This window comes from Hippopotamus amphibius, chromosome 3 (assembly GCF_030028045.1).
Source record: "Hippopotamus amphibius kiboko isolate mHipAmp2 chromosome 3, mHipAmp2.hap2, whole genome shotgun sequence".
NCBI lineage: Eukaryota > Metazoa > Chordata > Mammalia > Artiodactyla > Hippopotamidae > Hippopotamus > Hippopotamus amphibius.
Genome location: NC_080188.1, coordinates 193,903,689 through 193,929,284, shown reverse-complemented (window position 1 = coordinate 193,929,284; position 25,596 = coordinate 193,903,689). Strand labels below are relative to the sequence as shown.

Below are 25,596 nucleotides of genomic sequence, written 5' to 3'. Positions count from 1 at the left end.
CTTTCTAATTTTATTACTTTTAAAAAGTGCTTTAGTATTTTTTATTGAAGATGTACTATTAACTCCTGTGTTTCTAAGCCCGTGTGTCGATCTGTAGTCATACCTGCGGCACACAGACTGATGAGAACCTTGGTGGCTTCTGTAGTGACTGGGGAAAAGGCCAGATACATATGGGTCTTTTAGGGACATGATTTGCACTTTTCTGGAACATCTATAGGCATGCTCTGTTCCATTACTTTAGAACTGCAAGTCCTGAATATGGCCAGCTCTGTGTTGTCCTCACTCTAACTTACCTAAACTCTTTCCTCATTTTGAAACCAACTTGCTCATCCTTTATTTCAAGAGGACTGTTTTGTGTTGAACTGTGTTCCTTGAAAACTCATGTGTTGAAGTCTAAACCCCTAGTACCTCATAACGTGAACTTATTTTGTGTAAGGTCTTAACAGAGATAATGAAGTTATAATGAGTTTATTCGGGTGGGCCTTAGTCCCACCTGAACTGAGTCCTTGTGAAAATGGAAATGTGGTGACAGACAGATAACAGGCAGAACGCCACGTGCACTTTAAGACAGTCTTCTCTAAGCCGGGAGAGAGGCCAGGACACACACTCCCCTTGCAGCCCTCAGGAGGAACCAACCTTACCAACACCTTGACTTTGGACTCTGGTCTCCAGGGTGATGAAACGATACATTTTCATTAAGCCACCCAATATGTGGTACTTTGGACTGCAGCCCTAGCAAACTAATGCATGGGCATAGACCAAACAAATGACTGCAAAATTTGTAAAATATTTCTCTTTAAAATATATATGTTTTCAAATTCATTTGCTCCCCTTTTTCTCCACAGTTACTGTCCTAATTGAGACCAGGCTCCCCTCCATCCACTTATGCAGTATCATAACGGTTTCTTAATTGGTTTGGCACATTAGATGTTCCAAACATATTTACTAAATAAGTGAACTGGAATTGAACACATTCTACCTTATGTTTCCATAATTTTTTAACTTATGTAATTGTGAATCTTGGGCCTCTGCAGTGGCAACTTAGTTTCAAAATACTTGCAGTCTTCTAGTATCTATGTAACAAGGGGGAGTAAACATTAGGAAATAAATACATAATGTCTTTTAGAGTACCCTTTACAAGGTGAATTTGGAAGCTTTCAGTTAAACAATTTCCTCCTGACACTCTACTAAATTGACAGGAGATGAATAAAAAGACTCCACTCATCAGGACAAGGGAGATGGTAGATGAGGTGACACTAATACAAGTTGGGAAGCTTGAAAGCAGATGGATGGGTGGTAACGGACTTAACAGAAGGAAGGTAACATTTAAGTTGAGAGAGGAAGCAAATCAGAAGCAGGCTGCTTTTTGCGATGGAGCCTGAAAAGTCGCAGGAAATAGAGGCACCAGATGCCTCTGCAAGTAGGGTTATACGTGGGACTAAATATATGAATACCGATTAAAAGTCTGTGAGAGAAGCAGTTAGATTCCCAGAACCCCTCCACATATCCAAGGCTGGTTCCTTTTCCCATCCTGGGAAAAGAGGTTTATGATTTGGAGAATGTGATCCAAGTACACCCTTCACTTGGAAACACGGGATGCAGCTGAGGGTCCAGGTAAAAATCAAGGGAATAAAGATCAAGTCGCCTTACTGAATGTGAGATGCTTCCTCAAAATAAGTCTGAGAACCCTTACAGTAAGGTACAAGACTGGAGGAATTTTCTCTGGGGAAATGGTCCATCACAAAATGATATATATACATATATACATATAGATACATACACACACAGACACACATGTAGACACCACCCCCCCCCACACACACATAGTGAGTCAAAAATTATCCGCACTGCATTTATATTAAAACTTCTATAAATTCTACAGCCAGAGTTTTGACTGTGGAAACTTGAATTTGACTCCCCCTTGTATATATGTATGCATAGCCAAAATAAACCCTTTCTGGCTGCCCACAAAGAAAGCATGGGAAGTTAGCCTGCAGCAAAAACTCCTGACCCACAGATGCCCCCTGGGAATGAAGCATTGGAAATGGAAGCCTCTGATTCTGTGCACGTTCAGAGAAGGTCAGTGTGAGTTACCGAAGCAACTGGGGGACAGGAAAGGACTGTTTCCTCTGCCCACTCATGGTGGGGGCAGCTCAGGCCACTTTGTGATCCAGTTGGTGGGTAGGGACTCTCCAGGAACACTCAGCAGGGCACTGTTGGTACTGGGCTGGTTGGTGCAGGAAGATTGGTTGGTAGACACACATCAGGACAAGAAGCATTCTTGGCAGAGTGTGTGCATCTGTGTGTGTGTGCGTGTGTGTGTGTGTGGTGTGTATACGTATGATGTGAAAATAAGGTTCCTGCATTCACTAAGGCCCAAAACAACTTTTGAGTGCTTCACTCCTATATGTGTTCAAATAGCAGTGATCACTAGACATTTAAGGAAATTCCTAACCAGAAAAAGAAGGAACCAAGCAACAGACATACGAAAAGCATACAGAAAATAGGCATTCAGAGGAAACACATGCCACCATAGAATTCTGGGAGAAGAAATACATTTTAAAATATATAATAAATATCCTATTTTTAGTAATTTATTAATTGAGAAGATGAGAAGAGCGTACATATATAAAACAAGAATAGTAGGCTATAGAACAAAAGAAATCAAAACAGAATAAGAAACAGTCAGTGAACCAGAAAGAGCTTCTGGAAATTAAATATAGGTAACCAATGAAAATTTAAATAAAAGGTTTAAAAGATAAAGCTAAGGACATTAAAAGAATGGAGAATAATAAAATGAACAATTAAACCAAATAATGGGAAAGAGGAATCAAAATAAGAGAAAATTAAAGGAGAAGTCAGGAAGAAAGAGTATTCATATAATAAGAATTTAGGAACAGGGTCTAGAAGATGGTAGGGGAAATTATTATCAAAGATATAAAGTAAAAATATTTAAAATAAACAAATTAAAACAATCAAATTTCTCAGACTGAAATTGTTGAATTGAGAGGGCCTACCTATTACAGAATAATGACTAAAAAAGATATGCTTGCCAGAGAAATTGATGTAAGAGACGGAGCAAGAGGAAGAAAAGAATGAAAATGAAGAGAAGGTAAAGTAGAAGGATGGAGAATCAGAATGTTTTCAGACTTAGTAATATCAGAAGCCAGAAGACAGTGGATCAAGGCTTTGAAAATTCCCAGGGAAAATTCTTCTCCACTTGGAATTCTGTATCCTAGGAAAACTTCAATCCAGTAAGAAGACAGAAAGAAAGATATTGACAGATGTTAAAGATTTTCAAAAATGCACAGTTCTCAGCAGGCTGCTGGGAGATGTGTTTTGCCAAAGCTAAGGAGTGAGTGAAGGCAGAAAACAACTCAGGAGAGAATGGGAATTCCCATTCTAGGACAGCAGCTGAGTGCAAGAAGTCTGCCTCCAGAAAAAGATGAAATCACTGTTGCCTGTTGTGGTTGAATATACGGAGAGGACGTTTCCACTTCTAAGCAGAAAACAAATAAAGAAATAATGGCTAAAAATATTGCAACTATAATAAAAATTATAAAGCCACAGATTCATAAAACAAATCTAAAGTATAATTGTTTAAAAAAAAACTGCACTGACGCTTATAGTAATCAAATTTCTGAAAATCCATAAGATAAACTTAACTGTAGCTATAAGACACATTACATACAGAGGAATAAACCATTTTAACCAAAAGACAATTGGACAACTGTTTTAGAGTGCTTTAAAAAATTGTCAATATACTATTTCATTTCTAGTAAAAATATCTCACAAAAAGGAAGGCATGATAAAACATTTTTATACAAATAAAACCCAAGAGCTATTGCCAACAGATGTACATTTTTTAAAAAGTTAAAGTTCTTCAATAAAAAGAAATCTCTTCTGAAAACTTAGATTTATATGAAGAAATAGAGCAAAAATGATACATAGGTAAATATCGATGACTAATTTTTGTAATATAATTTATTGTTTTAAGGTAAAATAATAATTTTGGAATTTGTAACAAGTGTAGAAGTGAAATGACTGGCAATAATATGACAGATTGGAAAAGGATGGTGGAAATATACTGCAGTAAGATTCTCGTGCTTTACATGTTATTTGAATGAAGAGTTTAATAGAGATTTATGTTATGAAACTTATACTGACCTGTGAAAAAGATAAAACAGAAGACAAAATGGTATACTAAAAATATTTACTTAATCTGAAAAAAGGCAGGAAAAGAATAAAAAACAAATGGGACAAGCAGAAAACAGCAAGATAGTAAACTTAAACCCAACCAAATTAATAACTGTGTGAATTATGAATGGACTGAACTCACTGTTGAAATAAAGGCAGGGATCTTCATACTGGGTAAGTAAAAGAAAGATCAAATGAAGTACTGTCCCCAGAAATTTCACTCAAAAGGAAAACGTACAATTAAGTTAAAAGTAAGGGGATGGAAAAAAATATACTCTGCACACTAGTCATACAAAAACTGGAGTGGCTATATAAAACAGATAAAGCAGACCTAAAGGCAGGAACTTTTAACAGAAATAAAGAGAAATATTTTACATTTATTAAAGGATTAATGCACAAAGAAGACGTAACTCTAAGTGTGTATGCACCTTATAATAAAGCCTCAAAATTTATGAAGTATGAAATAGAACAGAAAGGAAGCATAAAAAGGTGCAATTATTGTTAGAAATTTCAATATTCCTCTCCCAGCAATTAATAGAACTAATAGAAAGAAAATCATTCAGGTTATAAAAACTTGAACTCATTTTCACCTGGTAGCTGTAATTGACGTATAAAACACTCAGCTGCAGAATACACATCCTTTTCAAGTGCACGTGGGACATTCACAGAGATGGACCACGTGCTGGACCGTGAAAAAAATGTCAGGCAGGTTAAAAGAAAAAGCATACAGAGTATGTCCTCTGCTCATGATAGAATTTAATTAGGAACCAATAATAAAGCTATAGCAAGAAAATACCCACATATTTAAAAATTAAGTTATACATTTACCCATAGGCAAAATATGAAATAACAAGGAGAATTAGAAGTATTTTCATTGAATTGTGATGAAAAATGCAACATTTCAGAATTTGTAGGATGCAGCTCAAGTAGTGCCTAAAAAGAGATTCACAGGTTTAAATTCTCGTATTAGAGGAGAAGTATAAAAATGAACAACAAAGAGGAAGTAGAGGCAACAACTAGTCTTTAGAAGTGGTTTCTGTAAGTGGGAGCAGAGAAATAGGCCAGCAACTGATGGGTGATGTTTGCCCATTTGTTTAAGTGGGAAAATTTTTTTCTATTTTTTTTTGTTTGTTTATTTTTTATTGAAGTACAGTTGAATTACAATGTGTTAATTACTGCTGTACAGCAAAGTGATTCAGTTATACATATATAGACTCTTTTTCATTTTCTCTTCCATTATGGTTTATCACAAGATATTGAATATAGTTCCCTGTGCTGTACAGTAGGACCTTGTTGATTACCCACCCTATATGTCCTAGTTTGCATCTGCTAATCCCAAACTCCCAGTCCAACCCTCTCCCAGCCCCCTCCCCCTTGGCAACTACCAATCTATTTTCAAGGTCCCCGATTCTTCATAGATAGGTTCATTTGTGTCATATTTTAGATTCCGAAGTGGAAAACTTTTTAACAAATCGTACAGTCAAGGAAGTGATCTACTAGAGAAGGTAAAAAGAATGATGCAGGAAAAGGAAAACTGGAAGGTTTTCCTTTGAAAAATGGGTAAAATGTTCATGTATTTTAAAAACAGGGAAGGTAAGACATATAGATCCAGAGGCAAGTATGTGGTCAAATGTGAGAGAGAGAGAGAGCTATGGAAGTCCTTCTCTTACTGTTTCTATGTTATTTTTTTAAAAATTATTATTATATTTTATAGCAGCTGAGACTATCAGATGGTAGAGGTTTAAGGAGAGAGAAGAAGATGTGAAATAGTTCTCTAAAATAGTGGGAGAGGAGATGGGCGGGAGAGATGCGGAACTCCTAGGCAGTGCTCAACCCCTGGATGATATAATGGACTATGAATTTAAAGAAGGGCCTGTTTAGCATCTATGCATATTTACGCCCAGCCAACCATTCTTCATAGCGGACAGAGTGTTGGATTCAGCAAGGTTGTAATTTTGCCTGTAGAGTAGGCCCAGGTGTGAGAGACCAGCAAAAGGAGTGTTTCTACGAGGGTTTGATTATTTTGGTGAGACATTTGATGTAAGCTGATAAGAAGCAAAGTGAATATGCGGGTATAGAGGTAACAGAGAATGTAAATTGGTAGTGTCAATAGATTGAATTTGCTGGCGATGTCAGACCCTCATTGGAATCACCATCCTAGACAGTGCGCTGGGAAGTAAGGCACCGTGAAAGGACAGAAGGAGGGGTGTCATATTGTGATATGTTTTACAAGGCTCAGACACTTCACATTTGAACATCTTGTTCACTGACTCTATCAGCAGATGTGCTCTTAATTTAAAGGTTTGTTCAAAGCTAAGTTTCTTCTCTGAGTCATTATAATGCATGAAGCATAATTAATTTACCCTCTGGATAGCCTTTCTTTGCAGTGGTGAAAGAATTTGATTTTCTTAGCTTAACTAGGCATATGACTTTTTACTGAAAATGATCTGGTTCTGAAAAAACATAGTGTTTGCTTTTCTCTTTTAGCTTTTTTGGCACCACTGATTTTTAGACTTCTTGCTTCTTGGAAATAAAAAGAGAAAGAGCTACACAATAACACCCTCACTTATTAGCCATCAGTGAATATCAATTACAGGCAAGAGACCACGTGTGTGTATTTTTACATATTATGCATGTGATGTATTTCTCACAACAGCCCTGCAAGGAAGTTCTTACACCCTCCAATTTGTAGGTTAATAAACCAAGGCTCAGCTTAGCTGTTTTATTTAATCTTCTTAGGAGTATAGGGGTAGTAGCTCACAGACCTTGTGTTTATACCCTACTCTGTCTGTGTCAAAGAAAAAATGTACCAAACAGAGTTGAACAGGCAAGGAAGACTACTAAAGGCTGTTGCCTGGGGGAAAGAGGCTGAACTCAACTTCTCTGAAACAAAAGGCTGGAGGATTTTCCTGCTCTGGGGTGAGCTAGTGGAAAAGTACTGGGTCAGGGAGCTTGGTCAGTGTGATTAGGCCATCATTTGCTAACTGTTCTGTATCAAAGTTTGGTGCTCTTCTGCCCACAGAGATTAGAGATTGGGAAGATTTCACCTTTGATGATCACATTTCAAAGAGATGGCCCCAGATCCTGGAGAAAGACTTTTCTCTGTTGTAAAACTGGTGAGAGGCTGGGAAAAGATTTATATCTCAAAGGGACAGAGAAAGAATTTATAATTTAAAGCTTTCTAAGGTAAATGCTCTAAGAATAGGGAGGTCAGGGGCCTCTAGTTCTGAAGAAATCTGTCAGAAAGTCAAGCCTGGGGGAAATTTAAGGCCATCTTGGTCGTCCAACTACAAAGACTTTGAGTTGTAACTCTCAGAAAAAAATTTATCTTAGACCATGCCGTTAGCTTTCCTATTAAATGTCAAAGATATTTTTTCTGGTTATTACATTCATTTTTGAATATATGGAATCTTAGAGTAGAATGCAAATAATCATTGAGCACTCAGACAGTAATTTCCCTGCATGACCCTTTCAGACAGCATGAGAAAAGAACTGAAATAAAATGTTTGCAGTTGCAAGGGAGGAAAAATCATTTTCCTCTGCATTCTACCCGCCGTGGCTGAGAACCCCCTATAATAAAAGACAGCTTAACAGGAGCAAAACAAACAGAAGTTCAATAACACGTATACCTCTTGTATACCTGGGCGATACCTAGGAAAACTGAGTAAAACTCCCCCAAATGGTCCAAGCCTCCACCTTAAATATTATCTTCCCCTAAAGACAAGAGAAAGGTGTTGGGAGCGAGGAGACTAGTTGTGGGAGGTTGTCAGGAAAAGTACAGTAAGGTTGTTATGCAGATTAAAGTCTGGTGCCTTCCCTACTGATGAAGAGTTTCTTATGATTTATACTAATCTTTCTTGGTACAAAGAGGGAGACATCCTTACAAATGGAGATTTCCCTTTTGAATATAAATTTCCCTTACAAAAGGATAAATTATACTCTGCTTTAAGAGCTCCTCTTGTGTCTACTTTTTCTCAGAAATAATCAGCTTAAAATAATGCTTATGCTAAAGAGGCATATTTTGGGTAGCATACTCTGCTACCCTTCACAATTTGTTTTTTTTTTTTTTTTAAGTTGGTTTTGTTTTAAGCAGATCCATTTTGGGCATTAAAACATTTTAATACATAATCATTCTATTATTTTATTTCCTAGTTAAATGTACCTTAAATTCTTTAGAGAAGTTTTGCAATTTTGTTTTGCTTTTTATTCGACCCACTGGTTAACTTGTTCTCAAAAAGATCTTTCTTACCAATTAATAAAATCACAGCATTTTAAACTGTGGCTTTTAAACTTGCTAAGACTCCCCGGGGTCACGAGTGTAATTCGTGTTTTAATCTGTCCAGAAATGCCTTTTGGTAAATTCTTGACAGATGATCATACCTGGACTTCAGTTACACAGTTTCAGGATAGCCTGACCTTTTCATGAAACACTTTCGTTATTAATTTGACATTTGTCCGTGATTTTTATGAAGTTTTGAGACCCTGTGGTCATAACTTTGTTGAAAAGAATAAATAGATGAGGGAGACTCAAGAGGACTCCCATCTGGAGCTGGATTTTGTCAACGACAGTTGGCACTCGCCATTGGCCTTGCCATCCACCTCTGCAAAGATTCAGTCCTGCTGCTGCAGCTGCTGACTGCCGATGCCCCCCGGAAAGGTGTTCAGGGTGGAGGGCTGAAATGAGGCCCTCTGTACTCTGGGAAAAACTGGCAGAACAGGTCTTCTGGCAGTTAGATATTATCCGGAGCCAACTTTATAGGCCCAATTCTTATATCTCCTCATATCTAGAAAAAACACTAAAATTCTTCATGGTGACGGCTGCTCCTTGTGACGAGCAGTAACCTTCTGTGAACAATACGTTCTTGGTTGCATGCTTTTCCCTTTCACCAAAACCACATGTATACTGAGCTTGCCCCCGGCCTCCTTGGAACAGCTTCTCAGAGCTATCTGGGATGCTGTCTCCCGGGCTACAGTCTTCATTTTGCCCCAAATTAAACTTACCTCACACCTCTCACATTGTGCACTTTTTTAAGTCAACAATTTGGTGTTGAGGGCGGATTCCTCCAGAACCTGGGAGAGGACTTAAATAAGCAAAAGGCACAATTTAAGGGATGTAGGGCTTTGGATAAATGGCTGGAACTCAGACGAACACACACTAGAAAACAGTACAGGATTTCAGCTCTGAGAAGCACAGTCCAAAATAGATTGTGTCTCTCTATGAACAAACATATGGACACCAAGGAGGGCAAGCTGGCGGGGGTGGGGATGGGTTGCAGTGGGATGAACTGGGAGTTTGGGATTGCCATATATACATTACTAATGAGAAAAAAAAATCACATTGTACACTTTAAATATATGCAGTTTATTGTATGTCAATTATAACTCAATAAAAGTTCTTGAAAAAATGGATTGTGTCTCTCTGTAAAGAAAGAGAAATTAAGCACCTGAACTGACTACAGTTGACTTGCTGCTCAGTCCCAAAACTTCCAGTAACATTCTAAGCATATGTTATATCTAGAAATTCAGACAGCCGATCAGGTTTTTGCCAGTACACATCTGTGGGAATTACTACACTCTCAGAAATCAAAAGTAGGATTATAACCCCTGAGAGATCATTGTCAAGAGCAAGGGAGTGCAGGTAATCTTAAAACTGGAATCCAAGGTAATTTTTCAGTCTGTCAAAAAACAAAATACAACCCAGTGCATTTGGCGTTATAGATGATTCATGAATCAGGCAGCATCCCATGTAGCAACTAGACGGGCCCTCGGAGAAGTAGTAGAAAGTGGAAGGAATTTACAGAAAGGACTGTGGGCCCAGGACATCATTAGCAAAAGAAAGAAAGGGATATTTTGGGCCAGGAGATCAACAAGGGTTTTTCCTTGCAGATTATCTCTTCTTCCTCCAGGGAGGATGGAGAAGGGCCCACATGACATCTTACCTCATTGGTGCTGACCAGAAAATTCCAAACTGATTGATTAAGATTACACTTTTGTAATCTATTTTGAGTTTGTTTTTGTGTTAGAAAGTGTTCTAATTTCATTCTTTTACATGTAGCTGTCCAATTTTCCCAGCACCACTTACTGAAGAGGCTGTCTTTTTCCATTGTATTTTCTTGCCTCCTTTCTCAAAGATAAGGTGCCCATATGTGCTTGGGTTTACCTCTGAGTTCTCTAATCTGTTCCATTGATCTTATTTTCTATTTTTGTGCCAGTACCATACTGTCTTGATCACTGTGACCTTGTAGTATAGTCTGAACTGAGGAAGCCTAATTCCACCAATTACAGCTTCCTTCTCAAGATTGCTTTGGCTATTTGGGGTCTTTTGCATTTCCATACAAATCATAAGATTTCTTGTTCTAGTTCTGTGAAAAATGCTGTTGGTAATTTGATAGGGATTGCATTGAGTCTATAAATTGTTTTGGGTAGTGTAGTCATTTCCACAATGTTGATTCTTCCAATCCAAGAACATACTATGTCTCTCCATCTGTTTGTATCATCTTTGATTTATTTCATCAGTGTCTTACAGTTTTCTGCATACAGGTCTTTTGCCTCCTTAAGGATGTTTATTCCTAGATATTTTATTCTTTTTGTTACAATGGTGAATGGTAAAGTTTCCGTAATTGCTCTTTCTGCTTTTTCCTTTTTAGTGTATAGGAATACAAGAGATTTCTGTGCATTAATTTTGTATCCTGCTACTTTACTAAATTTATCGATTAGTGCTAGCAGTTTTCTGGTAGAGTCTTTAGGGTTTTCTATGTATATCATGTCATGTGCAAGGAGTAACAATTTTACTTCTTCTTTTCCAATTCAGATTCCTTTTATTTCATTTTCTTCTCTGATTGCTGTGGCTAAAACTTCCAAAACTATGTTGAATAATCATGGTGAGAGTGGGCACCTTGTCTTGTTCCTGTTCTTAGAAGGAATGCTTTCAGTTTTTCACCATTTAGAACCATGTTGACTGTTGGTCTGTCATATATGGCTTTTATTATGTTGAGGTAATTTCCTTCTATGCCCATTTTCTGGAGAGTTTTTATCATAAATGGATATTGAATTTTGTCAAAAGCTTTTTCTGCATCTATTGAGATTATCGTGTGGTTTTTATCCTTCAATTTTTTGATATGATGTATCACATTGATTGATTTGCATATGTTGAAGAATCCTTGCATTCCAGGGATAAACCCCTCTTCATCATGGTGTATGATCTCTTTAATTTGCTGTTGGATACTCTTAGCTAGTATTTTGTTGAGGATTTTTGCATGTATATTCATCAGTGATATTGGCCTGTAATTTTCATTTTTTGTGACATCTTTGCCTGGTTTTGGTATCAGGGTGATGGTGGCCTCATAGAATGAGTTTGCAAGTGTTCCTCCTTCTGGTATATTTTGGAAGAGTTTGAGAAGGATAGGTGTTAGCTCTTCACTAAAAGTTTGATAGAATTCGCCTGTGAATCCATCTTGCCCTGGGCTTTTGTTTGTTGGGAGATTTTTAATCACAGTCTCAATTTCCATCCTTGTGATTGGTCTGTTCATATTTTCTATTTCTTCCTGGTTCAGTCTTGGAAGATTGTATTTTTCTAAGAATTTACCCATTTCTTCCAGGTTATCCAATTTATTGGCATATAGTTGTTTGTAGTAGTCTCCCATGATCTTTTGTATTTTTGAGGTGTCTGTTGTTACTTCTCCTTTTTCATTTCTAATTCTGTTGATTTGTGTCTTCTTCCTTTTTTCCTAATGAATGTGGCTAATGGTTTTTCAATTTTATCTTCTCAAAGAACCAGCTTTTAGTTTAATTGATCTTTGCTATTGTTTCCTTCATTTCTTTTTCATTTATTTCTGATCTGATCTTTATGATTTCTTTCCTTCTGCTCACTTTGGGGTTTCTTTGTTCTTCTTTCTCTAATTGTTTTAAGTGTAAGGTTGGGTTGTTTATTTGAGATTTTTCTTATTTCTTGAGGTAGGACTGTATTGCTATAAACTTCCTTCTTAGAACTGCTTTTGCTGCGTCACATAGGTTTTCGGTTGTTGTATTTTTAATGTCATTTGTTTCTAGATATTTTTTGATTTCCTATTTGATTTATTTAGTGATTTCTTGGTTGTTTAATAGTATATTGTTTAGCCTCCACGTGTTTGTATTTTTTATAGTTTTTTTCCTATAATTGATATCTAGACCAGATGCTATAAACCTCCTAGAGGAAAACACAGGCAGAACACTCTATGACATACATCAAAGCAAGATCCTTTTTGACCCACCTCCTAGAATAATGGAAATAAAATCAAAAATAAATAAATGGGACTTAATGAAACTTAAAAGCTTTTGTATAGCAAAAGAAACCATAAACAAGACAAGAAGACAACCCTCAGCATGAGAGAAAATACTTGCCAATGAAGCTACAGACAAAGGATTAATCTCCAAAATATACAAGCAGCTCATGCAGCTTAATACCAAAAGGGCAAATAACCCAATCCACAAATGGGCAGAAGACCTAAATAGACATTTGTCCAAAGAAGACATGCAGATGGCCAACAAACACATGAAAAGATGCTCAACATCACTAATAGGAGAGAAATGCAAGTCAAAGCCACAATGAGGTATCACCTCACACTGGTTAGAATGGCTATCCTCAAAACATCTAGAAACAATAAATGTTGGAGAGGATGTGGAGAAAAGGGAACTCTCCTGCACTGTTGGTGGGAATGTAAGTTGCTACAGTCACTATGGAAAACAGTTTGGAGGTTCCTTAAAAAACTACAAATAGAACTACCACATGACCCAGCAATCCCACTACTGGGCATATACCCAGAAAAAAATCATAATTCAAAAAGATAATGTATCACAATGTTCATTGCAGCACCATTTACAATAGTCAGGACATGGAAACAACCTAAACGTCCATCGTCAGATGAATGGATAAAGAAGATGTGGCACATATATGCAATGGAATATTACTCAGCCATATAAAGGAATGAAATGGAGCTATATGTAATGGGGTGGATAGACCTAGAGTCTGTCATACAGAGTGAAGTAAGCCAGAAAGAGAAAAATAAATACTGTATGCTAACTCATATATATGGAATCTAAAAAAATAAATAAATAAGTGTTACTGATGAACCCAGTGACAGGGCAAAAATAAAGATGCAGATGCAGAGAATGGACTGGAGGACACGGGGTTGGGGGGGCGGGAGGTAAAGGGGAAGCTGGGACGAAGTGAGAGAGTAGCATAGATATATATATACTACCAAATGTAAAATAGATAGCTAGTGGGAAGTTGCTATAAAACAAAGGGAGATCAACTCAATGATGGGTGATGCCTCAGAAGGCCAGGACAGGGATAGCGGGAGGGAGTTGCGGGAGGGAGGGGATATGGGTGTATATGTATAAATACAGCTGATTCACTTTGGTGTACCTCAAAAGCTGGTACAAGAGTGTAAAGCAATTATATTCCAATAAAAAGCTTAAAAAAAAAAGATTACACTTCTGGCAAAGGTCAACAGTGCAGTTATGGTAGGTTTTACATCTAAGGTTAGTATCATGGGCTTTAGCACAAGTGATGCCATTTTGGGCCTGTGATTTTTCTGTTTAACAGGTACTTCCCAGATATAATGTAGATACCCTTTATTTAAACATGGCAGGAAGATAAAATTATACTAACAGCCCTATAAGTTTTGATACCAAAGTCCAGAATGATAGACCAAGTCTTCTTTAATTATTCTTCCCTCTGGTGCAGATTATTTTTGAAGGCTGAGTTACTGCTGAGCCTATAGGTGTTTGACTAAAACTAAATGGTCTGGTCATTTGTTTTCTAATAGCTTGCCAGTCTAAAAGACAGCAACATATTTTAAAGTTTTGTATCTTAGGGGTTTTGGCTATGTGTTTTGTTTTCAAGCATTTTATTTAAGAACATCCGGAATTACTCTTGTATTTATAATAAGTATATATCAAATATGAAGCCTCCTTCTCCAAAGATGTCAATTATGATTAATTACAATGAAATCCTGTAGTTTCCTTAACCAGTCATAAAGTCAAACCACCTAATTATAGATGATATATGTTGTAGATACTTTGTATTAGAATTGCATTTCATCTCTTACATTATAGATATCTATATATGTAATCTAATCTTATAATTTATAAGACAACCTAATTGTGAACAAAACAGACCCTTGTACGTGGTTGCTTTTGAGTCTAATGTAATGTGAAGCCTTTGCAGGATTTTCTATGAGTAAACTGTTCTCTGGGCAAGGATTATATTTACCAAGAATTGTTTATAAAATAACACATTTGAGTGTTTCTAGGAAAGATTTGATCTCCAGTTTGCTACAAGACTCTAACTCTCTGTTGTATAAATATTTTGTCTACTTAGTTTGGTTACCTTGTTTGGTTACCTATAAATATTTACAAATATTATTTTAGTTTCATAATTTGGTTTTAATTTTTAAATGTGTCATCTTAAAAAAATACCCAACAGGTAAATTAACAAAATATACTCAAAATATAAAAAAATGTCTATCATTTACTAAGTGCTACAGATGTATTTTATAAATTGAAAATTGGGTTGAAAGTGACCTTTAACCAGACCAATATCTTACCATTGTCTGGGTCATAGACTCTATCTGAGACTCTAAGGAAAATTACAAATTCTTATGGAGGAGAGGGAAGCAATTCACGTATAAAATTTCACTGAAATGTCTGAGTTCTTTCATGGTCATTTGGAGTTCAGTTAAAAAAAATGCCACAGTAAATACAGTGATTTATTTTAGGTCCTTAACTTGCCAACAATAATTTATACTTGCTTCGAGTTATAAAAGTTGAATTTTACGAAGACTTGAGGACTGGCCAAACGTAGAGGTAAGGGAGATGGAGGAGCTCTGGTAGCATCCACCTCGGGGGAAAGGAAGAATTCCCAGCAGGAAGGTGACTTTCATTTGGGATAAAAAGGTCAAAGGACAGCCAGGGACAAGGTGTCAGAGAAGCCAAGGGAAAACATTTTTGGGGTCAGGGGTCTGCATGTCCCATGTTACCAAGAGTGAAGTAAAACAAGAAGGGCAGCTGTCCACATTCATTGCGCAAACATAGTCAAACCTTCTATCCTAAAAGTCACATCTGTTTAGTAACTTCTTTACTCACACACTTTGTGAATTCCCGAGTGAGATTAGAGCCCAGGATTTAGGAAAAAGCTCATGCTTTTTCCCACTTACTTCTTTTTAATAGTATGTATGTATGTATTTTTGAGCAGTTTGGGATTTACAGAAAAACTGTACCCAAAATATGGAGAATTTCTTTTCCCCCCTCTCTCCTTCAGTTTCCCTTATGCATTAATATGGTACATTTGTGATGCAATTGATGGGCAATTATTGATATATTATTATTACCAAAAGTTCATAGTTCACATTAGGGCTCACTCTTTGTGTTGTACATTCTGTGGGTTTTGACAAATGTGTGTGTATCCACCATTACAATATCATACAGAATAGTTTCCCTACCCTAAAAATCTCTTGTCCTCCACCTGTTCATCCTTCCCATATCCTCCACTCCATCAAGCCCCTAGCAACCACTGAACTTTTTACTTTTTCCAGTTTGACCTTTTCCAGATGCCATGTAGTTGGAATCATATAGTACGTAGCCTTTTCAGATTGGCTCTTTTCATTTAGCAGGTGCATTTGAGTTTCCTTTGCATCTTTTCATGGCTTGACAACTCATTTCTTTTTATTGCTGATAAATATTCTGATGTCTGAATGTACCTCAGTTTGTTTATTCAGTCACCTGTTGAAGAACATCTTATGCCCAAACTTTTAAAATTATGAATAAAGGTGCTGTGAATGTTTAAACGTAGGCTTTTGTGTGGATAACTTATTTAGATAAATACCAAAGGATTGCAATTGCTGGATTATATGGTAAAAGTATGTTTAGTTGTTTCACTTTTCTTTGTTAGAATTTTTAAAATTGGTGTGTAGTTGATTTACATTGTTTCAGGTGTACAGCAAGGTGATTCAGTTATACATACACATATATATATTCTTTTTTGTTATAGGTTATTACAAGATATTGAGTATAGTTCTCTGTGCTATGCAATAGTTCCTTGTTTTCTAGTTTATATATAGTAGCGTGTACATCCCAAACTCCTAATTTATCTCTCCCCTCCCCCGTGGTAACCATAAGTTTGTCTTCTATGTCCGTGAGTCTATTTCTGTTTTGTAAACAGGTTCATTTGTATTATATTTTTAGATTCCACATATAAGGGATATAATATGATATTTGTCTTTCTCTGTCTGACTTACCTCACTTAGTACGATAATCTCTAGGTCCATCCATGTTGCTTCAAATGGCATTATTTCATCCTTTTATATGGCTGAATAATATTCCATTGTGTGTGTGTGTGTGTGTGTGTGTGTGTGTGTATACCACATTTTTTGAAGTATAGTTGATTTACAATGTTGTGTTAATTTCTGCTGTATAGCAAAATGATTCACACACACACACATATTCTTTTTTATATGCTTTTCCATTATGGTTTATCACAGCATATGGAATATAGTTCCCTGTCATATATAGAACCTTATTGTTTATCCATTCTATACATAATAGTTTGCATCTGCTAACCCCAAATTCCCACTCCATCTCTCCCCAACTCCTTCTTTATCCACATCTTCTTTATCCATTTATCTGTCAATGGACACTTAAGTTGCGTCCACGTAGTAGCTATTGTACATAGTGCTGCTATGAACTGCAGACTGTCTTTCAAAGTTCCTGTACAATCTTGCATTCCCACCAGAAATGAACAAGATTTCCTGCTGTTCCACACCCTGAACAATATTTCGTGTTGTCGTCTCTGTTTTAGATTGTAAGCTTTCTTGTAGTTGTGTTGTGGTATTTCATTGTTGTTTTAATTTGCAATTTCTGACAGCATAAGATGTTGAGCATCTTTTCATATGTTTATTTGTCATCCGTGCATGCTTTTGGTGAGATGTCTGTTCAAATTTTTTGCCCATTTTTTAAATTGTTTGTTTTCTTATTATTGTCTACTTCTCTTATCCTATCAGTAACTTTATATTTAAAAATGCATCTGTTCTTAATAGCTTACATTGGATCTTACTTCTTTTGTTCTTCTGATATTCTTTATGTTTTAATACGTTTAGTCCATGAACGTTTAATGTCATCATTCATGTGGTTGGATGTTAAGTCTAAATTGTTTTTTTTTCCCCACTGATTTTTGTTCCTCTGTTTCCTCTTTTCTACCTTTTAAAAATTGCCATTTTTTTTTATTTTGAGTTATATGTTTATTGGCTTTTTAGAAAAACCTTCTAAATATTTTTAGTGACTGTTCTAGAGACTACAATACACTTTGCTAACTTTTCATAGTCTAATTCAGGTTAATATTATACCTCTTTTTAAAATGAGATACTTTGCTTTTATCCCTCTTCTACTGTTCTTTATGTTGTAATTGTCAGATGTCAGTTATCTTTATAAATTTGAAACCCTACTGACAATTCCATAAATTTTGCCCTATACAGACATATATTTTTAAGCATTTAAGAAGGAAATAGTGTTTTCTATTCATTCAAATGGTAACCATTTCTGATATTCATCATTGGTTTTTGAAGTTCTAACTTTCCCTCTGGTATCATTTCCCTTTAGTTTAAAGGAGTTTCTCACATTTTTCTTGTGGTATGATTTTGATGGCGACACCTTTTGTTAGATTTTATTATTGGAAAAGTCCTTTATTTCATCTCTTTGAAGGATTTTTCTCTATACATTAAATTCCGATTTCATAGTTTTTTTTGTTTGTTTTGTTTCCTCATCATTCTGAACTTTAGGCTGTTGTTTCATTGTCAGCTGTGTTTGCATGATTTTGATGAGAGTCCTTGGTTTTATGACTGTTTTTCTTTGGCCACTTTCAAAACAATATCTTTATCTTTGGTTTTCAACAGTTTAATGACAGTGTGCTTAGGTGTGGTTATCATTTTGTTTATGTAGTTTGGGATTTGCTGAACTCTTTAAACTTGTAAATTTGTGTCTTTCATAAAATTGGGAAGTTTCTGCCCATTATTTCTTCAAATAATTTTCCGCTCTAATTTATCTTTTGTTTCCTTCCTGGGAATCCAATTACATTACTTAAGATGTTTTCACATTTGTTCCAAAAGTCCCTGAACTTTGTTCCTTTTTCCATTCCTTTTTTCTTTGTTTTTCAAATTGGATAAATTCATTTGATCCTTGATCAAGTTCACTGACTCTCTCCTCTGTCATTTCCATTTTATTTCAAAGTCTACCCAGTGAATATTTTTCAAATATTTTAGTTTTCTGTTTAATTTTTAAAATATTTCCTGTAACTCTACTGACTTTTTTCTCTGTTTATTACAAGCATTGCTTTCCTTTACCTCACTGACTGTAGTTATAGGAGCTGCTTTTATCCTTGTCTGATAATTTTAACATCTAGATCATATAGAGACTAGCAGCCATTAGGTATTATTTTGTTTGTTTGTTTTTCCCATGAAAATAGGTCTCATTTCTCTGTCACTTCACATATTCAGTAATTTTGCATTGTATTGTTTATCGTGCTTTGTGGTAAAGCCTTGGATTCTCTTGTATTCTGCCAAGAATATTGATATTCTTGTTTTAGCAGCAGTCAATTTGATTCAACTCAAAAGGCAAACTGTATTACCATTGCAGTTGGCAATGATTCAAATCTTAGTTCAGATTGCTTTTATTCTGCCCCATACATGCACAGTTCAGGAGTCAGCCAATGCTGTGTAAATTTATACACACAATTTGTGGTTTCTCTTCTCTGTCTCTCCATATTCTGGGATTTCCCACTCATCCAGACCAACATTTAACCAAATACCTTGGAACCCTGTGACCCGGTCAAGTTGATACGTCAAATTAACTATCAGACCATTTTAGGCTCATTGTTATGTTTTAGAAGACATCCATTGTTCACTTCAGGAATTCTGGTTTACTAGTCATTAACTTTCATGCAAGTTAAAGTTACAAACCATTGACCACAGTTTCTTCTTTCTGCACAAATAGTCCCTCAGATCTACCTGTATTCTTAACCCTCATTTTCCCTAATAGTATTGTCAAATAAAACTTCCTGTGGTGATGAAAATGCTCTGTATTCTATATTTCCACTATCCAATATAGCTTTGAATTTGCTGTATGTCGCTTTGAACTCTTGATATGTAGTTAATGTGATAAAGGAATTGAATTCTTAATTTTAATTAATTTTATTAAATTTAAGTTTAAACTGTCATATGAGGCTAGTGACTATTTCATGGACAGTGCTACAGTAGAACGTAGTTTTGCTTTCTTTGTTAAAATGTATTAGTTATCTACATGTCCCTTTTCGAAAAATATCTATTCAGGTCTTCCTTCTATTTTTTATTCAGGTTGTTTGGTTTTCGATGTTGAGTTGTATGAACTGTTTACATATTTTGGATATTAACCCTTTTCAGTCATATCATTTGCAAATATTTTCTACTATTCTGTAGGTTGTCTTTTCACTTTGCCCATGGTTTCTTTTGCTGTGCAAAAGCTTTTAAGTTTAACTAGGTCCAACTTCTTTGTTTTTGCTTTTATTTCCTTTGCTTTAGGAGACGGATCCAAAAAAAATATCGCTGCAATTTATGTCAAAGGATACTCTGCCTATGTTTTCCTCTAAGAGCATTATGGTTTCTGGTCTTACCTTTAGGTGTTTAATCCATTTTGAGCCTATTTTTGTGTATGGTGGTAGAAAATGTTCTAATTTCATTCTTTTTCATGTAACTGTTCAGTTTTCCCTGCACCACTTATTGACGAGACTGTCTTTTATCCATTGTATATTCTTGTCTCCTTTGCTGTAGATTAATTGACTGTATGTGTATGAGCTTAATTCTGGTTTCTCTATTCTGTTCCATTGATCTATGTTTCTGTTGTTGTGCCAGTATCATACTGTTTTGATTAGCATTATAGTATAATATGAAGTCAGGGAGTGTGATTCCTCCAGTTCTCTTCTTCTTTCTCAAGACAGTTTTGGATATTTGGGGTCATTTGTGTTTCCATACAAATTTTAGTTATTTGTTCTAGTTATGTTAAAAATGTCATTGGTATTTTGATAGGGATTGCAGTGACTCTGTAGATTACCTTAGGGAATATGTTTAATTTAACAATATTAATTTTCCCAAACCAAGAACACAATATATCTTTCCATCTGTTTATGTGGTCTTCAGTTTCTTTTATCAGTGTCTTATACTTTTCAGAGTACAGATCTTTTACCTCCTTAGGTATTTCTAGATATTTTATTCCTTTTGATGCGATGGTAAATGGGATTTTTCCTTAATTTTTCTTCCTAAAATTTTGTTGCTAGTGTATAGAATAGCAATTAGTGTATAGATTTCTGTGTATTAATTTTGTATCCTGCAACTTTACCAAATTCATTGATGAGTTATAGTAGTTTTCTGGTGGTTTCTTTAGGATTTTCTATGTATAGCATCATGTTATCTGCAAACAGTGACGGTTTTACTTCTTCCTTTCCAATTTGGATTTCTTTTATTTTGTTTTCTTGTCTGATTTCTGTGGCTAGAGGACATGCAGATAGCCAACAGGAACATGAGAAGACACTTAGTATCACTAATCATCAGGGAAATGCAAATCAAAACCACAATGAGATATAACCCACACCTGTCAAAATGGATGTTATCAAAAAGAACACAAATAATAAATGTTGGCGAGGATGTGGAAAAAATGGAAATCTTGTACACTGTTTATGAAAATGAAATTGGTGCAGCCACTGTGGAAAACAGTATGGAAGTTTCTCAAAAAACTAAAAATAGAACTACTATATGATCCAGCAGTTCCACTCTTGGGTATATATCTGAAAAAAACACACTAATTCAAAATTAAACATGCACCCCACTGTTTGTAGGAGCATGATTTGCAGTTGCCAAGATATAGAAGCAACCTGTGTCCATCAACAGATGGAAAGATAAAGAAGATGTGGTATATATATATATATATATATATATATATATATATACACACACATACACACACACAATGGAATACTACTCAGCCATAAAAAGAATGAAAATTTGCCATTTGCAACAACATGATGAACTTGGAGAATATTATGCTCAGTGAAATAAGGCAGACAAAGACAAATACTGTATGATATTATTATATGTGGAATATAAATAAATAAACTGGTGAATATAACAAAAAAGAAACAGACTAACAGTTATTGAGAACAAACTAGTGGTTACCAGCGGGGAGAGGGGTAGAGGGATGGGCAATATTGTGGTAGAGGATTAAGAGGTCCAAACTATTATGTATAAAACAAGCTACAAGGATATATTGTACAACAAAGGGAATATAGCCAGCACTTTATAATAACTACAGATGGAGTATAACCTTTAAAAATTGTGAATCACTATATTTGCACCTGTAACATAAAATATGTCAACTATACTTCAATAAAAAGGTAAAAAATACAATAAAATGTATCTAGCTGAGTAGCAGATTTCTCCAATACAGTCATCGCTTTGTATCTGAGGATTCTGCATCCTCGGATTCAGCCAATTGTGGATTAAAAATATTTGAAAAAAATTCCATTAATTTTAAGAAGTGAGACAAATTTACTGCCTGCTGGCAACTATTAACATCATATTTACATTGTTTTAAATATTATAAGTAATCTAAAGAGGATTCAGAGTATATGGGAGGAGGTGCATAGGTTATATGCAAATACTAGGCCATTTTGTACGAGGGACTTGAGCCTCCTCATATTTTGTTATCCACAGAGAGTCCTGGAAACTGAGGGACAGCTGTTATGTGCTTTGATTTATTCAGTTAATTAAGTAATAATTTATGGGGTGACTATATGTAAAATTTCATGGTAAGTGTGATTTTCATTTCCTTTCTCAGTGTTAGCATCTTTTTAAAAAAACTTTTCTGTTTTTTTTTAATATCTGAGAATTATTGATTTCTTTCAACACACACAGAGAGTCAAAATCCTTTTATCTTTACTATCATATACAAAGTAAACTAATATGTTCTCACAAATGGTCACTGTAGTCATTCCCCTTTTACCAATCTTTCTATGTTAAAATTATTTTTTAATTATTTTTTTTCCATATTTTTTTTCCATGAAAACTAGTTATTATAAACTATCAGTTGTGCTGCATTTCTGAAGCTTTCTGCCCCTCAAATATTTTCTGGGAAAATTATTTTTAAGCTTGTCAAGAGACTTCCCTCTTAATCTCTGCTAATTTTCTAAGTGTTGATGATTAGTACTTATTGAATTAGGTTTTGTTGCTCTCTTTTATAGAAATAATAAGTATCTTTAATAGTAAGACTTCACAATCAATGATTTTGGATGCTTATTTTTACACTGAAGTTATGACAATTTCACACACTGACTGGTGATTTTTACTTAATATATTAAAAACTTTTCAATTTATCTCATGGTATCTTGATTTGTATCATTTCAGGACCACCAAACGATTTTGAGAGCATGGGCTGTAAAAGATTTTGCTCCAAATTGCCCTTTGTATGTCCAGATCTTAAAGCCTGAAAATAAATTCCATATCAAATTCGCTGGTAAGTTTGGCCTCAAATGAGATCCTTTGAATTTCCTCAAATTCCCACTGTGATTGTAAGAGTTATGTCTCTGAAGTTAGTGGTAACATTATATTCATGTTTCTGTAGAGCAGAAGAATTTTCTTTTTATCATCTACTTGTTATGAGAATTCATTCACATTAAAATGTGAGTCTTTGTGGTAAATTTTTACTTTTTTATATAATTTGGTGATTTTAGTAACTGAACTTGCTGGATACTTTAGTAAGCTTGACTAGATTAGCCGTGAGGGTTGAGTATATAATATAGACATAGGTTTCGAATGTTATACCTATTAATTCATACTTATGTTTATATATAGATAGATAATCCTTTGCTATAGATCACTTTATATACTTATAAACTTACCATGGACTAGAATAATATGTTATAATATATCCAAGTATTTTAAGTAGACTTAATTTGGGGGGAGATTTTGAAAACAATTCAAGAAAAAGATACAAGTGAATTTTTCATGCAGGCGTTGCTTTTAAAATAATTATCCATGTGAGATTATACTTTAAACTGTTAGAAAATTGAACAGTAAAATGGTTTATTTTTTCTTAAGTGCTTCTGTAGGAACTAATTTTGATCTAGGCAGTAATTTCTATACTTGTTTTTTTCAAATATAAGAACCTTTTTTTAATAAAATTTCACCTTAATGGTCTAAAACTTCAAAAGTCATTAAAACGTAAATCATTTTAAGTACATGTTTGCAAAATGTATTTCCTTCAGAAGATGTGTTCACATATCTTAAAATGCTTATCTATTAGTATATGATATTTAAAAGAAACATTATAAACACTAAAGAAATTTTAAAATAATGATAAGAGAACCATGAAATCATTGCTATTCAATTTTCTCTGACTCTTATCTTTTAGCCTTGCTACTAATGACATCACTTTTTTCTAAAAAAGTATACAAAACAACTTAAAGCAATGACTCTCAACTTTGGCAGCATTTTACAATCTGTTTTGAGGATTTTTTTTTAAGTACTAATCAGAGATTCTGAGAATTTAAATCGTTTCTGCGAATTTAAATGGTTTAGATGGTGCCAGGGTTTCTTAAGCCTGTTTCCTAAACCTAAAATTAAAAATAACAGTTCCTCATATGTAGATTTCTTTTTGAAATTAAATGGAAAAATACAAGTAAAATATTCCATCTACTGCCAGCTACGTTTGTTATTAACATTCAAGAAATGCCAGTTATTTATCTAAAAAACTTTTCTAACTAAGCTGCCTTATTTTTATTATTATTTAGGAAAAGCGATATTTTTCCAAAATTTTCATACCTCATAAGGACTTGCTATGATAAATTTTTAGGAAGGTAGTAATGGCACAGCACTGAAGTTCTTAAAACATATATTTAAATTTGAGTGCCACCGTTTAAGATTTAGCTCAACTGATTATTATTTTTGCCCTTGTATTTTTCTCCTGTTAACTGACCATAATAAAATAATGTCTATTCTGTTGGTTAGAATTAGCAGTAAGCATTAAATAAATAATACCTGAAACATATTAGGTGTTCAATAAATGAATATTGAATGTGGACCTTAAAACAGTGTGTAGTTTGGGAAGACAATTTGGACTTTTGAATGTGCTATAACTAACATTCAGAGCAGATTTTAGTTTTTCTCCATTCTTTAGCACACCACTGATGTGCTCACAGCAGATCAAACTCACTGAAATTGTCTATTTTTACAAACAAAAAATTACAAAGATGGTTTGAATTGATTCTCTTTCACATTCTTATATTGCTGTTATTTCGATAAATCCATTGAAATGAACGGATTGTTTAAAATTCTATCCCAATATCTCAGTATTTCTCATTTATGGCATCTGCTGAAATTCCTTTTAATAACGTCTATAGTCTTTCATGGCTGAGATTACAACATCTCAGGGAAACTCTTTTTATATTATGAAAAGATGAAAGCACCCTGGTTTCATTAAAATGCCATGAAAAACAGTTCGGGGTGATGTATGAGACTCTCAAACCAATGTAATATGTTTTATATCTCAGCTTGAGGTTAAAAAGATTATGGACTTAAACTTTCAAAACACAGAGTATCAAGCTGTCATTTAGTTGGTGTGGTACGTTGTTAAAATAATGGCCTCTGATGAGCTGTGCTCGCTGTGTCTGTGTCCTTTTGTGATTCCACATTGTGGCTTAGTCCACGAGGAGGTGGAATCTATTTCCCCACCCTCTGAGTATGGGTTGTCTTGTGACTTGCTTTGACCAATACACTGTGATTCAAGTAAAATAAATCATATTTACTTGGTAATATTCATTGTATTTTTGTCCTTGGAGTCTCACGAGTATTAAATAGCATGAGTCCAATTATCACATGATATAAAGTATGTTTTTATATCCATTTATTTAATTACCTTCCTCAATTCACCCTAAATTGTGGAATTCCTACCGTGACTATCATTGATGTATTTTTTTAAAGTAAATCCATGTTTTTAAAATGTGGAAGGGAGAAACTTCAAAATTCAACTGATATATATAGAAAATATTAGAAAGCAAAGACAGTGTAGCAACCTAGCAATTATTACTTTATGCAGGTTTACAATTTATATAACTTATGGATAATTTTCTCCTGAAAAAATGACTGTAGGAATTTATTAAAGTAAATTATGGAATTGTTACACTGTTATTTGAATGAATTATTATAGTATTAATTATGAATACAGTTATCTTCTACACTTTGATCAGATTCACAGGAGAAAGATCTGTATGGACATGACGTCAACAATAGGAAAGGTGTGCTCTTATCCATATCAACAGGAGGGGAAGTTAGCATAGTGAGCCTAGAG

The 25,596-nt window shown here is 34.8% G+C and overlaps 1 protein-coding gene across 3 annotated transcripts in view; it reads left to right on the top strand.

Annotated features, from left to right (window-relative positions):
• Positions 1-25,596, top strand: part of KCNT2 (potassium sodium-activated channel subfamily T member 2) — a 371,544-nt gene that overhangs the window by 191,534 nt on the left and 154,414 nt on the right. For all 3 annotated transcript variants that reach the window (XM_057729620.1, XM_057729619.1, XM_057729618.1), the window contains exon 13: positions 22,656-22,764. In XM_057729620.1, coding sequence (XP_057585603.1) covers positions 22,656-22,764 — 109 coding nt within the window. The remainder of the gene's footprint in view (positions 1-22,655; positions 22,765-25,596) is intronic.